Source organism: Ammospiza caudacuta, chromosome 2 (assembly GCF_027887145.1).
Source record: "Ammospiza caudacuta isolate bAmmCau1 chromosome 2, bAmmCau1.pri, whole genome shotgun sequence".
NCBI classification, from domain to species: Eukaryota; Metazoa; Chordata; class Aves; order Passeriformes; family Passerellidae; genus Ammospiza; species Ammospiza caudacuta.
The window spans coordinates 93,835,791-93,850,578 of NC_080594.1; the positions used below are offsets into that span (position 1 = coordinate 93,835,791).

The 14,788-nt window shown below is 38.8% G+C and overlaps 1 protein-coding gene across 4 annotated transcripts in view; it reads left to right on the top strand.

Annotated features, from left to right (window-relative positions):
- RGPD4 (RANBP2 like and GRIP domain containing 4) overlaps positions 1-14,788 on the top strand; it is a 33,432-nt gene that overhangs the window by 12,680 nt on the left and 5,964 nt on the right. For 2 of the 4 annotated variants that reach the window (XM_058825356.1, XM_058825360.1), the window contains 8 exons: positions 60-143; positions 648-783; positions 955-1,052; positions 1,566-5,958; positions 11,508-11,675; positions 12,981-13,073; positions 13,961-14,157; positions 14,555-14,783. In XM_058825356.1, the coding sequence (XP_058681339.1) occupies positions 60-143; positions 648-783; positions 955-1,052; positions 1,566-5,958; positions 11,508-11,675; positions 12,981-13,073; positions 13,961-14,157; positions 14,555-14,783 (5,398 nt within the window). Of the gene's footprint in view, positions 1-59; positions 144-647; positions 784-954; positions 1,053-1,565; positions 5,959-6,848; positions 7,301-9,434; positions 10,022-11,507; positions 11,676-12,980; positions 13,074-13,960; positions 14,158-14,554; positions 14,784-14,788 lie in introns of those variants that run through there. The other 2 variants (XM_058825359.1, XM_058825357.1) reach the window with 2 other exon arrangements.

Below are 14,788 nucleotides of genomic sequence, written 5' to 3' on the forward strand. Positions count from 1 at the left end.
AGGGAATTGTTATCTTGTAAGAAAAACTCAGATGAATCAATAAACATTTTTTTTCCTAGTTCTCTCCAAAAACTCCCCCTCAGTGGGCAGAAGACCATAAATCTATACTTCAAATGATTTGTCAGCAAGTGGAAGCTTTAAAGGTAAAAATTCTGTCACCATTTTCAGTAATGAACTGTTAGTTTTTTAGTTATGGTAAGGATCTAGTGATAAGTGCATGGGCTTACTTACAGTTCCTAGAATTACTTTCCGTAAATAGCTTCATAAAATTAGTACCAGAGTAAATCCTTTTGCTTAAAAGCTCCTCTCTGGGACGTGGGCAGGAGTGCTGAGGCAGCCCGTCTAAGGGACTCTTTCTCTATGTAGAAAGAATTCTGCTTTTATCAGCTTGGTTCTCATTCACTTGGTTCTGGTTTTTTTAACTGGCTTGTTCTGGCTTTAGAACACAATGGAAGTACTTTGTACTCCATGCACATGTCTCGCATGATCTGGCAGGTACTACTTTTTTTTTTTTTTTAATTAGTCCCATACCATGGATTGAACATGCTTTTTAATAGTAAAAGGGAGGTGATCATGCCTTATATTTTCTTTGACAAATACCTGTGCAATCAATACTTACACTCTTGCTTGGCACCCTATCTCAACAGAATGATTTGCAAGAAATGAAACTTAATAATTCCAACACAAATGCATCTCATCGGTGGCCTGCTGAAAACTATGGAACTGATGCAATACCAGACAGTTATCAGAGAGCACAAAATCTTCATGAAGCCCCTTTAACAGGCAAGTTGCTGCAGAATTTTTATCTAAATGCTTAGCTATATCAAGATTTTTGAAAACAACGCTAAAATGTCTTAATGATTCACTGTTAAAATCTGATTGCTAGCAAGAGTATGTAGAAAACAACAACAAGAAAAGATAAGTGTTGACTGTTTTCCTGGTGTTCCTTTGTAGTTGCTACCACTGGCCCATCTGTGTTCTACAGCCAGTCACCTGCCTATAACTCTCAGTATCTTCTGGGAACTGCTGCAACCAATGTAACACCGGCAAAGGTGAGAATAATTTTTTTTCCTTAAAATGCTTCCAATGATCTGAAAACGACTGACTGGTTTTGATTCTGTACATTGTTGGATGTAATTGCAGTTCCTTATGCAGAATTTGGTCAACTTAAACTGCTAGGGATAAAATTATAATTTGTCTCCCTGCTTAACTTCTGGGATATGGAGTTTGGGTGGAAAAGCTAGAAAAATATTTTATATGTGTGTACATTTCTCGTACTGGTATGTATGATAGCGCTTAACTATTCCCCCCTTAATTGTGTGGCAAAAGAGAATGGGGTTTTCAAAACTTTTTTTCATGTAAAAGCCACTCATATTGTGCCCCTTTTTCAATGTTTGTTCTCAAATGCCCATCAAGTTTCAAGCTAAGGTAAAACTGGTTTAGGTTTAAACTTGAAAGCATGCCTTTCTTTTAAGAGTGCACGTTACACGGGCTTCAGCACAGTAATATTTTGTCCTCTTTGTTACCCTAATAAGCAGAGCACTTGTTGTCTGCTTTTTCTTTAGCCTCCTGTCTATGGCATGAACCGACTTGCGCCTCAGCCACATATATATTCCTATCAGCCACCACCCATGCATACACCACCTCTGCAAAACACTTCTGGTTGTATGTTTTCCCAAGAAATGTATGGCCCACCTCTGCGTTTTGATTCTCCTGGCACTACACTCATTTCTCCTCGTACAGCTGATGACTATTACAACTACAGTGTTCCACAGGCAAGCACCAATCCAACACTGCCTAAACCAGGCTATTTCACAAACCGTTCAGCCACGCCACCCACCTTAAAGCCTGCAGAACCAAAAGCAATGCCTAAATTTGGACAGCCAGGAACAGCAGAAGGATCAAAACCACCCATGTCAACACCAGCACAGCCAAGTCAGCCGACAACTTTTAAGTTTAAACCTAACTTCAAGTCTAATGATGGAGACTTCACTTTTTCTTCTCCCCCTCAAGTTGCTCCACAGCCCCTTAATGCACCTTTTAATAGTAGAGAAAGCCTCTTGGATCTTCTAACATCTGACAAACCTTTACAGGATGATAGATACGTTGATCAAAAGCCAGTTAGTGATCCCACAAACAGTTCAAGAAATATTTTCAATTTTAGCAATAAACATATTCCAGTCATGTCTCTCCGAGATAACACAGGACAAAATGTACACAAAAATGTGGGTTTTGAGAAGAGTGATACATTTAGTGCTCAAGAACCAAGTAAGCCTGTATTTATGGCTTCAAATTCAGATTTGGCCAATAGAAGTCATGAAACAGAAGGAGGAAGCACCCATGGTGGAGATGAGGATGATGATGGTCCTCATTTTGATCCTGTAGTACCACTTCCTGATAAGATTGAAGTAAAGACAGGTGAGGAAGATGAAGAAGAATTCTTTTGCAACAGAGCCAAGCTCTTTCGTTTTGATGCAGAATCTAAAGAATGGAAAGAAAGGGGTATTGGAAATGTGAAAATACTGAAACATAAAGTATCTGGCAAATTTCGTCTCTTAATGAGACGGGACCAAGTGCTGAAAATCTGTGCAAATCACTACATAAATACTGATATGAAATTAACTCCAAATGCTGCATCAGATAAGTCATTTGTATGGCATGCTTTAGACTATGCAGATGAATTGCCAAAACCAGAACAGCTTGCAATTAGATTTAAAACACCTGAAGAAGCAATGCTTTTCAAAAAAAAGTTTGAGGAGGCACAGAATATTTTAAAATCCTTGGGATCAAATGCTGACACGTCTGTGGCTCAGAGCAGTGGAACTGCAAAAGAAACAGCAAATCAAGACATCAAGGAGCCCAACAGAACCACTTCTGGGACCATGAACTTGGGCTTTCAGTTTCTAAAAGATGGAACAAGCAGTGAACCTGACAGCAAAGGCACCCTTACAGCTACATCCACTGCATCTAGCACTACCATTTCATTTGGGAAGGATGCTCAGCAAGCCTGTTCTTCTGGTGGGTTTGGGCAGCATCTCTTAAAGAAGGACCAATGGGTGTGTAAAGTGTGTTTAGTTCCAAATGAAGCAACTGTAAAGAACTGTGTAGCATGTGAAAGTCCAAATCCAGGTATGTGGGAAACACATGGCACTCCAATGACTGGCTCTGCAAGTTTGAAACCAAGTGGTAACACAGTGCAGGACAAGTTTGGATCTCCTTTTGCTAAAAAGGAAGGTCAGTGGGACTGCTCTGTATGCTCAACCCGAAATGAAGCAGAAGATGTGAACTGCTCTTCCTGTCAGAGTCCAAAACCTCAAAATCAACCAAATACATCCATACCTTCTGTTCTGGCATCTGCTGGTCTGGAGCTTGGTTCCATTGCTGATACAAGTAAGCCACAGAAAAATGGGTTTGAAGGGCTTTTTACTAAAAAGGAAGGTCAGTGGGATTGTAGTACTTGTCTTGTGAGGAACGAAGGTTCTTCGCTAACCTGCGTAGCCTGTGAAACGCCGAATCCATCTGCTAAGCCAGCTGGCGATGCTTTGCCAACTCCTGCTTTTGGCTTGAAAAGTAAATTGCCTGAACTTGGTGGAGGACAGTTGGCAACAGGCTTTAAGTTTGGTCTTGAGCAAGGCAAGACACCACCATTTACATTTCAGATTTCTTCTGATACTGAAGCTAAGCCTGCAAAGGAAGGATTTAGCTTTTCAATGCAAATGCCTGCAGGTGGATTTAAATTTGGGATACAGGAGTCTAGTAAATTTGGGATACAGGAGTCTAGTAAAAATACCACTAAGAAAGATGAGCCATCCAAAGAGCATACAACTGGTTTCTTAAAAAGCGTTGATGAAAAAGACAAAAAGGAATTGCCCTCAGACAGTGGAATTGGATTCCAATTTCAAGAAACAGCAGACAAGGAGAAAATTGACTTTGTTTTTGGGCAAAATAGCAGCACTTCTACTTTTGCTGAGCTTGCAAAAAGTACTCCTAGGGAAGGTTTTCAATTTGGCAAAAAGGACCCTAACTTCAAAGGCTTTTCAGGTGCAGGTGAAAAGTTGTTTTCTTCACAAAATTCTAAAACAGATCAGAAAGCAAACACCTCTGCTGACCTTAGTGAGAAGGATGATGATGTGTATAGGACAGAGGAGAGCGATGATATCCATTTTGAACCTATAGTTCAGATGCCTGAAAAAGTAGAACCTTTTACAGGAGAGGAAGATGAGAAAGTGTTATACTCCCAGAGAGTAAAGCTGTTCAGGTTTGATCCAGAAACAAGCCAGTGGAAGGAACGTGGGGTGGGCATTCTGAAGATTCTTAAAAACGAAGTTAACGGCAAAGTAAGAATATTGATGCGGCGTGAGCAAGTACTGAAGGTGTGTGCAAATCACTGGATAACGACAACAATGAACTTGAAACAGCTGTCTGGCTCAGATAAAGCATGGATGTGGATGGCCAATGACTTTTCTGATGGTGATGCAAAGCTGGAGCATCTGGCAGCAAAATTCAAGACACCAGAGCAGGCTGAGGAGTTCAAACAGAAGTTTGAAGAATGTCAGAGGCTACTACTAGATATACCACTGCAGACACCCCATAAACTTGTTGATACAGGTAGGACAGCTCAGCTTATACAGAAAGCAGAAGAAATGAAGTGTGGCTTAAAAGATCTCAAAACTTTTCTGACAGATGACAAAACCAAACTGTCAGAAGAGGAAAGTGGAAACCCTGCTTGTACCACCAGTACTTCTGATTTGGTTATAAAGCCACATGCTGAAAGTACAGGCCCTACTCTGGAGTGGGATAACTATGACTTGCGTGAAGAAGCATTGGATGATAGTGTAAGCAGTTCTGTATATGCATCACCTCTTGCAAGTAGCCCTGTAAGGAAAAATCTGTTTAGATTTGGAGAGTCTACCACTGGTTTTAGTTTCAGCTTTAAATCTGCTTTGAGCCCATCCAAATCTCCTGCCAAACAGAATCAGAGTAGAACATCAGTAGGCACAGATGAAGATTCTGATGTTACTCAAGAAGAGGAAAGAGATGGACAATACTTTGAACCTGTGGTACCTCTGCCTGATCTTGTGGAAGTGACCAGTGGTGAGGAAAATGAGCAAGTTGTCTTCAGCCATAGAGCCAAACTCTACAGATACGACAAAGATGCAAATCAGTGGAAAGAGAGAGGGATTGGGGATATCAAGATATTGCAGAACTATGACAACAAACAAGTTCGTATAGTAATGAGAAGGGACCAGGTACTAAAACTCTGTGCCAATCACAGGATAACACCAGAGATGAATTTGCAACAAATGAAAGGATCTGATAGAGCCTGGGTATGGACTGCATGTGACTTTGCAGATGGGGAAAGAAAAGTGGAACTTCTGGCTGTGCGATTCAAGCTGCAAGATGTTGCAGACTCATTTAAGCAAATTTTTGATGAAGCAAAGCATGCCCAAGAGAGAGAGACACTGATAACACCTCTTTCTTCTCGTGCCAATACACCAAAGGAATTTCCATGTGGTAAAAATGCTGTAGCTGTGCTAGAAGAAACAACCAGAGAAAGAACTGATGTCAGCCATGGTGATGATACTTCTGATACAACTGTAGAGGCTGCAGAGGTGGCAAGTACTTCTGAAACACCAACAAAAACAGTGGTTTCTCCTCCAAAGTTTGTATTTGGATCTGAATCTGTCAAGAGCATTTTCAGTAATGAAAAATCAAAGACATTCACATTTGGAAATACTTCAGCCACTGGTTCTCTCTTTGGCTTCAGTTTTAATCCCCCAAGAAAGAGTGAAGGCCATATTCCAGCATCTCAGGACACAGCACAGAAAGAGCCAGAAGGCTCTGAACCACCAAAAATCTCAAATGCTACTCAGAAGCCTGTAGACAGCAAGGTAGACAACTTGCCAGCTTCATCACAAGATGGACCGTCCAACTTCTCATTTAGAATTCTGGAAAAAGGTGAGTAGGAGTTTTACTAGTAATTCAAGTATGCAACTTACTAAGCAGTCAGCTCTGTGCTATTCATTATTGTTTATTCTCTTGAGAATAGGTAGTGTCTTTCAGTTTTGATGCAGGTATCCACATGTTCTCCAGTGGTTCAACTAAAGAAGGGAATTTCAAGTCATATTTTCAAATAAAAATGAAAATAACTTTATGATGCAGGATGGAAATTTGTGTACTGAGAACAGAATTTTCAGGTAGAGCTTAAACTCTGAAGTGCTGCATCTGAATCTTGGATTTAAATGCCCAAAGAATTTGTGGATTTGCTTTTGGGACTTAAATAGATAGTTGATGTTGTATGTACCTGCGTCTTTACTCTGAGTGGCCAAGTGTGAGAACAGCGGATGTATGCTTCAGCTAAAAATTGCATTATCCCCATAATTAAGTAGATGGGTATTCTGAAACTTGTCTATACTTTGTTTCAAGTGTTAAATACCAGCCTCTGTAATTTTGGTTGTGTAGCTTAACATCAAATGTCAGCCTGCTTCCTGAGCCTGAAAAAGAGATTGTGATGGCATACTCAGTTGTATGGTTTCTGTTATAGTCTGAAAAAGATGCACAGGCAGAAGCTGTGGCTGTGACAGGAGCACTGTAATGGGCTGAAGTGTCTTTGTGAAAAGGATGGGATGTCTCAGAATTATGAACATGTCCTGTCTCTTTATTAGCTTAAGTGTAGTGAAGTGACATGGCAGAAGCTGATAGCTGCAGTTCATTAACATGAGTTGGATAAGCTTGTGTAGAAACAGATGAAATTTCCTGCTGTGAAATATGACTATGGAATACTTGCAGAACATACAGAAGTCTGTTCTATCCTTTTAAAATTATATACCAACAATTTATTTTTTTAGGGTTTAATTTTAGCCTCTTTAAATCTAATCCAATGGCCTTTTGGACAAGCACATCCTCCATGCAACCTGATAGTAAAGGTATTTGCATACTGCACTGAATGTGTGATAAAAACACTCTAGCAGGCATGGACAATAACCCAGCTGGGTCAAAGCAGCTGGCTCAGTAATCCTTATAATTAACATGCATGCTGAAGGAGAGTACTTAAAATTGTGTGTCTGACTACTCTATTTGTCCTGTCAAAGAATGTTTCTAGCCCTTTGTATGTTTACATGAGCCAGCACAATGGATGGCCCTGTTTAAGCTTCTGGCTTCTGTTTGTCCTGTTTTTTGAGGATATATGCCCTGCACTTCTTCCATCACAGTTTTACTATGTGTGCACACTAGATCTCTTAAATTCCATTTTTCTAGAGAAATTACATTTTTGTTTTCAGAGAATGCCTTGTGGTGCCTGATGTGGTTTACTCTATGTCAATGACATAGCCTGAAGATCTTGAGACAGCTTATCCAGTCAAGAGCTTGAATGTATTTAGCCTCTGTGGAAGTGTTCTCTTCAGTTTCCCAACTGTCAGTGTTAACTGCTGAGCTTTTAGAAAGAAAGAATGCACAGAAGTGAGAGCCACCTTCATATATAATCTATAGTCCACCTTAGTTGTTAGAAAACTTCTGCCAATTTGTAACCAATTTGTTTACATTCAGATCCTGTAGACAAAACTGCTACAGCTTATAGTTTGATTAGATTTGACTGCTAGTGTGCTGCTTGCAAGTATGCTTGCTGTAAGAATGCTCAACTTACACAGTTTTAAAAGTATTTTAATTTTAAATAACAAACTTTTGGTCTGCATAAGACAGTCTTCCAGTATTAGTGTCTTGCATTGTTTCAAAGTGTCAAAATGTCATTTGATAAGCTGTTCTTACTTGAGCACTGAATTCCTGTTCTGTATACATAACCTAAAGTCACTTGCTCTGTATTTTCAACCATCCCTGTGGATGGAGTTTGTGAACAATTAATTTCTATTTTCATAAGTGTCCATAATGTGGAGTGATTAATCATTCTGTGCCAATGCACACATGCAAGAACTTTTCCTACCTCGGATTGATCATGGTTTTATATGGGGGCATATGGCAGGGGGAATGTATTTAAAGAAACAAAATAAGCCTTTCTGGTACTTTAGACTGTTCTTCACTTCTACTTTTCTAATAATTAGGTTGTGATTATATTTTTAGTGGTTTGTTCACAGTTGATAATTGTCTTCAGTGTAACTTTTTGTTCTTTGAGCTCTGACTTAATCGCAAAGGATTTTGAGAAGTCCTTCCTAAATTAGGTTTTCAAGCCTATCCAGTAAAAATATGATGTGAATTTTTCTTAGGGGGAACTTCTTTTGGAGAATGGTTTCTGAGTTGTGCTGGAACAACATTTAAAAGAAGTTTAACCTTGGTAGTTCTGCACCTCCATGCATTTACGTTTTTCGGAGATCAGGTTATAAACTTCTTCTAAGTTCTTATTTTAGTTTTGGCTGGGATAAAGTTAATTTTTTCTCAGTAGCTAGCATAGTGCTGGGTTTTGGATTCAGTGTGAGAACAATGCTGATTACACACTGATGTTGTGGTTGCTGCTAAGCAGTGCTTACCCTAAGTCAAGGACTTTTTTTTTGTCTCATGCTGTGTCATTGAGGAGGTACACAAACAAAAGCTGGGAGGGAGCTTTGCTGGAACTCAAAGTGGCCAAACGGATATTCCTCACCATAGAACATCATGCCCAGTTTATAAACTGGTGGAGTTGTCTGGAAGAGGGGTCAGTAGGAGTGTGGGAATGGAGTCTGGCATTGGTCAGCAGGTGGTGAGCAGCTGTATTGTGCCTCATTTGTTTTTCCTTAAGCTCTACTTTTTCATTTTAGTATTATTATTTATTTTATGTCACTTCTGTTTCAGTTTTTAAACTGTTCTTATCTCCACCTGCAAATTTTACATGTGATTCTCCTCCCCATTCCACCAGGTTACAGGATGTGCAGCAGCAGCTCTGTGGCACTTAATTGCCAACTGGGCTTAAAGACACCAGTGCTTTACAAGTCTGAGTCATGTCAGTTGCAGGCTACTGTACCTGTTAGCATGCTTTAGGGTTTAAACTGGTGCTTTCTTCTTCTGTTCAGAAGATATTAATTGATCAATGCATGAGGGGAAATATCAGCATTGTGACTAGCTAGAGATATTTAATGTCAGTTCAAACAAAAGCAAGAATACAGTACAGCCTTGAAAAGAACTGTTGTGCATGATATTGTTCTGAATTCTGTTTCTTCCATATCCTAGTCTGGGTGAAAAAATCTACACAATTGTTAGGAAGTTCTGTTATCCTAAAATCAGGTCTTTTGAGAATACATTGTATGTATGTGTGGCATTTGTTTCATGGCTGCCTATGAAGATATATTTAAAGTGTTTGCAACAGCAGTCTTTGTTGTTGAAGTCTTTTATCATTTTGAGTAGATGTTTGGAACACTAGAATATATTCCAGTGTTTGATAGATCAGTTTCACTGAGAACTTCACCTTTTGACTAATCTGAAGTGACCTTAAATATGTTTCTTTTACTCAGGTATTTTGCCCAAAGGGTACTGAAAGAGACTGCATGATAACTCCTTAAATGCTGTCAAACCTGATGAGCAATGAGTGTGGTAAAACACTGGAACAGTGTATTTGTTGCCATGGCTTCTAGCTGGATTTCTACTGCTCCAATTAAAGAAAGCACATGTTTTTACCATCCATCTATCTGAGTTGAAAGAAGTGTTTTGTTATATTCAAAGATATATTTTTGAAAATTTTCTGATTCTAAGGAAAGCTGCTGCTTGTTGTAGGACTAAATGCTCCACACTTAAACCTCAGGTGAATTTGATGCAAACTTAGTCCAATTAAGACACTTGCTTAACTAACCAGAAAGAATAAAACACATAGCAGGATAGCTGCATATCTTCATAACACACTACTAGATGTAATTCTAATCCTTAAATCAGCTAGGGTGACTGAGATTTTTGGATTCTGAGAAGATGTATGAAAACATGTATGTCTCGCAGTCCTGAGATGAACTTAGAAATTAGCTGTTCAGGAATTTTATCCTACACGTACTTTCTGCAGGCTCAGAGAACTTAGTGACATCTAAAAATATGAGTAGAAAGAATTAGTGTAGGAGAGTGTGCTAGTGATGGGTTTGAGTTACTTTGTAGCTCTGGTGTATAAATGCCTGAAATTATCAACTTGTAAACAAAGGTGGGGCAAAGACTGAAGTGGTAATAATCTGAAAAAATATATGAATTTGAATCAGTACTTGGGATTTAGCTGTTACTTTACTTTATGCTGCTCTTAATCTACTGGATGATTAAATAAAAAGTAATGAAAGCTGCTTTTAGTAAGCAGACTTATTTTAGTGTGTTAGTTGTCTCAGAGGATCAAAGGACTTGTCTGTAAATGTCTCCTATGTCCTTTTGTCCTCTTGCAATGATAAGTTAAACTGTATAATCAGAAAAAATCAAGAACTGGGTACTACGTTTCTACTGGGTACTGGTTTCTAGCTGGATATTTAGGTTTTCTGTGATTACACTGTGCCACAGACTTACAAAAAATTTTTTAATGAAAAGCATAGCAAGCTTTTCATAGCAGCCTTCAGATATTGACTAAAATCTAGAGAACAAATAATAGGCTGTTAGCAAATAGGCTGAGGTACTAAAGCAATCATTTTGTTCTTAGAAACAGCTGTTGTGGCTATTGATGTGCTTCTGGGGTAATTCTTAAAAATAATTCACAGATTTATTTCTTAGCCCTTTATCCCCAACTTCCCCTTCTCAAAACAACACAACCTAAACAAGCAGAACCTCAACCAAACCATACCTGATGTTTAAATTGCTATATCCTCTCTTTGCTTCCATTCTCTCATAATAAATATTTGTTTCCAAAGCTGTCTTGCAGCCATATATTTTATCTGCAGTTTGATCTAGGCTTTACTTTCACCTTTAACCTTTGCACTGATCATGCACTGTTCTCAACACTGGTGGAAGGAATAACTTAATGTTGAAGGCAAGAAGACAAAAAGTTAAATAATACAACTGATGGTGATATTTCTATGCAGCAAAAGCTAGTTAAATAGGCTGAAAGCAATGGGTTTTTTTGTTTGATAGTGGAACTAAGAATTACTTTACTTTTGTAACAATCAAAGTTTCAGCAAAAGCTGTTGTGGTAAATTTATTATTAGCTAATAAAAGGCTCAGCTATCCCATAAGTAATCTGAAATGTGTTCTATTCAGTTGCTTGGACAGGTTGTTGTTCACAACTTCACTTTTTTTCAGGCCTGAAGTTTTCTTATTTACCTCTGTTTGTCACCTCTGTCACTCTTCTCTGTAGCTAGCTCTTATTTGACATGAGGACTTAATTAAACAATCTGTTTAATAATATAAAGATGCAGCCCTGTTTTGTTTTAATGCTTGAATTCCAAAAGCAATAGAACAGTGTGTAAGTTTTGCTGTTCTGTCCTTGAGTCCTCTAAGTTTGTTTCCTGTCTATCAGCAGAAAGTATGTAGGCCCTTAGAATTAATTAGGTTCCGTAATAAGGTGGGGTTAATGTTATTTCCTGTTCTGAAATTATTCTGTTTTAATTGTTTGTTCAATTTCTGTAAAAAAGCTGAGAAGACCACAGTGTCAGAGGATGATGTTCCATCTGATGAGGTTGTAATAGTTTATGAGTTAACACCTACCCCTGAACAGAGAGCTCTTGCTGACTTCCTCAAGCTCCCTTCAACATTCTTCTGTTACAAGAATAAGCCTGGATATGCAAGTGACGAGGATGATGGTAAGGAATGCCAAAATTTCTATTTGTACTGCCTTTTTGTGGGGAAAGGGTGTGTGCAGTTTGGTGTAAGAAGGATCTCAAACTGTTGGATGGTGACCAAGGTGAGCAGCCTTGAGTGCCAGACTCAGAGGAGTGGCTGAGGTCATTTGGTTTGTTCAGCTGGGAGAAGACAAGGCTGAGGGGTGACCTCGGCACAGTCCCAAACTTCCTCAAGGGATCAGCAGAGGAGGAGGTGCTGATCTCCTCTTTCTGCTGCTCAGCTATAGGACACAAGGAAATGGAATGAAGCTCTCGGGAAATTCAGATTAGGAAAAGGTTTTCCTTTGAGAGGGTGGTCAGGCCCTGGAACAGGCTCCTGAGGACAGCAGTTAGAGCAGCATGCCCATCAGAGGCCAAGCAACATCTGGGTGCTGCACTTAGTCATATGGGTTGGTTTTAGGTAGTCCTGCAAGGAGCAGTGAGCTGCAGTTGGTGATCCTTATGGGTCCCTTCCAACTTGAGATAGTTAGCACTGTTAGAACCATTAGACACTGAAATATTTTTGTGTGGGCCAGTGAGAAGTAATCATGTCAGTGTCCTCCTTATGGCCAAAGATGCTCAAGTCTCCAAAATAGAATAGTACAGTGGAGGCCCAGGAGTGACTAAAGGGTATTTGTTTGATGTATTATGGGTGTTCACATCATTACCAAGGTATTTGGTTAGGTAAGAGGTATTTGAGCAAGAGACCTACATTAGTAAGTATTTTGAGACATATAAAAAAGCATTTTTTATTAAAAACAATCTAAGGTTTCTTAAGTGTTATACTAATAAGTTACTTTTCTTCTAAATCAAATTCCTAATACTATTAGTTAACTTACTTTATGTCAAACCGTACTGCATGTAATTAAGATTAATTTTATTCAGCAGCAAATATTTTAAATGGAAATTCTGAAACATTGTATTCAACAGAAAATGGGAGAAGGCAAGCCTCCTCCCACAAGTACCTGATCTTGCAAGTTTTTTTGTAAAAAATCTTCAGTCTTCTTTCCCAAATCTGTTTAGTGATAGTCTTAATAAAATCACTCAGTAAGAAATGTTTTCCAAAAGCAAAACCTGTGCCACTTATCTGTAGCTATCTAGGCTTAGAAGAAGTGTTAATAGCACTCTAGAGCACATGTAAGCAAAACTAGAAGTGACAGCTGACTTGATTTGTGTAGCTCTTAAAGTATAAGCAAAAATGACATATGCCTGCTAGCCTTGTGAGTTGGAAGGGCATAGCAGACCTGGAGTGTGCCTGAGAGCTTACTCTTTTTTCCTGTGTTTAAGATGAAGACTATGAAACAGCTGTTAAGAAACTTAATGGAAGACTCTATCCCAGTGATTCAGAAGAGAAAAAGAAAGGGCAAGGTCCTGTGAAAGGTATGTCTTAAGAAATTTTCATTGTTGTACTTCATGTACTGAGACATAAAATCTGAATCTGAAGGACACATGGGCAGAGGTTAATTTTTTATTTCCTGGGATGGTTTCTAGAAGCAGAGGTGCTGGGTGCAGAAAGCCTGCATCTCAACATACAGAGTTAAGCTCAGTATATTAAACTACTGGTTAGCAGTAAAGGGGTACCTGAAAGAGAAATGTACAATCCAGGTGATCTCTAAATAAGAATATCAAAGTCTCTTCCTATCTTGAGTTCCTTCTGAATATGAAAAACTTGAAAACTTCAGCTTGGCATGATACTGCTCAAGAGAAAGTTTTCTACATCTTTGAATACTTGCTACTTCTGCAGTTACTCAATTGAAGCTTTTGAGTTAATGTTGTTCAATCTAAAAAATGTTGTTTGGTCTCTATACTAAAAGTACAGGTGTAGACAACTTGCTTATGTGTGTCTGACTGTCTCTCAGACTTCAGTGTTACATAACTTGAAGGTAGGTACTTCTAGAAGTAAAGGCTGGGGTTTCTTTGAGGATGTGTTAGAAGGAATTAATCCATCTGAAATATTAGGAGATACTGAAGGAAGTTAGTAGTAGTGGCAGCTGCATGATGAAATTCTTCATCATTGCATGGAAATTCCCTGATAGCAGTAAAAACCCACAGATTAAGTATTTTCAATTCTAGTCACCCCAGGTTAGGTTAGTTAGTCTTTCCTTCCACTATTTAAACAGTAATGCTGCTGTCTGTGAAACTCATGAAGTCTGTCTTCAAGTTGATCTGGCTGTTATGAGTCAGATATTACAATTTATAATGTCAGGGCTAAAAATTATTTCAGTATGTAGCTACCTTCACAGCTATTTTCCATTGATTCTTTACAGTGGGCCTTGCAAAGAAGAGTGAATTTAACAATGAAAGAGAATGTGCTGCTACTTTGGAAAGGAAACCAGCTCCTGAGGAGAAAGATGGAACAAAAGCTCTGCAGGTTCCTTCTGCATCTGTTTGTGGTGTCAGTACTGATACTGAGGGTGACACTCTGGAAAACTTCAAGTCAGAAGCTAAAATTCAAGAAATGAAAGTAAGAGCTAAAACTTTACTGAATTTCTTGTTACTAAACTTGTACAATTACTTCATGTATGTGTGAGACAGTACAGTTCTACAACTAAAACATCCAGTGGGGAAAAATTGAGTTTTTTCTAGCAGTGCCTCAAGTGTATGCCAACACAGCAGATTTGATTTCAGGAAATAATAGTATTGTTTGGAAAACAGACTACTTCAAAGATACTTTAGTCTCTTGTCAAGTTAACATCCTTATGTGTTAACAGTAATGAAAAACTTCAGAAAGATTGCAGCAATTTTTCTTGGTGTTCTTTATTTTTCTGTAAGGACTGTTCTTAGACTCATGGGGAGGAGGTTTCAATCCCAAGGTCTCCTAACTTATTTACCTATTACATTACTTGTTTGATTAATTGCAGGAGAATGAAGTTGCAAACTCAAGTGACTTAGTCTCTACCAGTAAGGAAGAAATACCCATTCCCTCAAAAGATGAAGTGACAGAACTTGCCCAGTCAGGTACCAGCAGTGAAGAATCACATTCCACCACAGAAACTGTGCAAGTATCCCAGACCTTATCACGAGCTGAAGACAAACCTGTAGATTTGTCAACTAAAAAGAGTGATTCAGATGGTTCAGAGTCAACACAAGGTAAG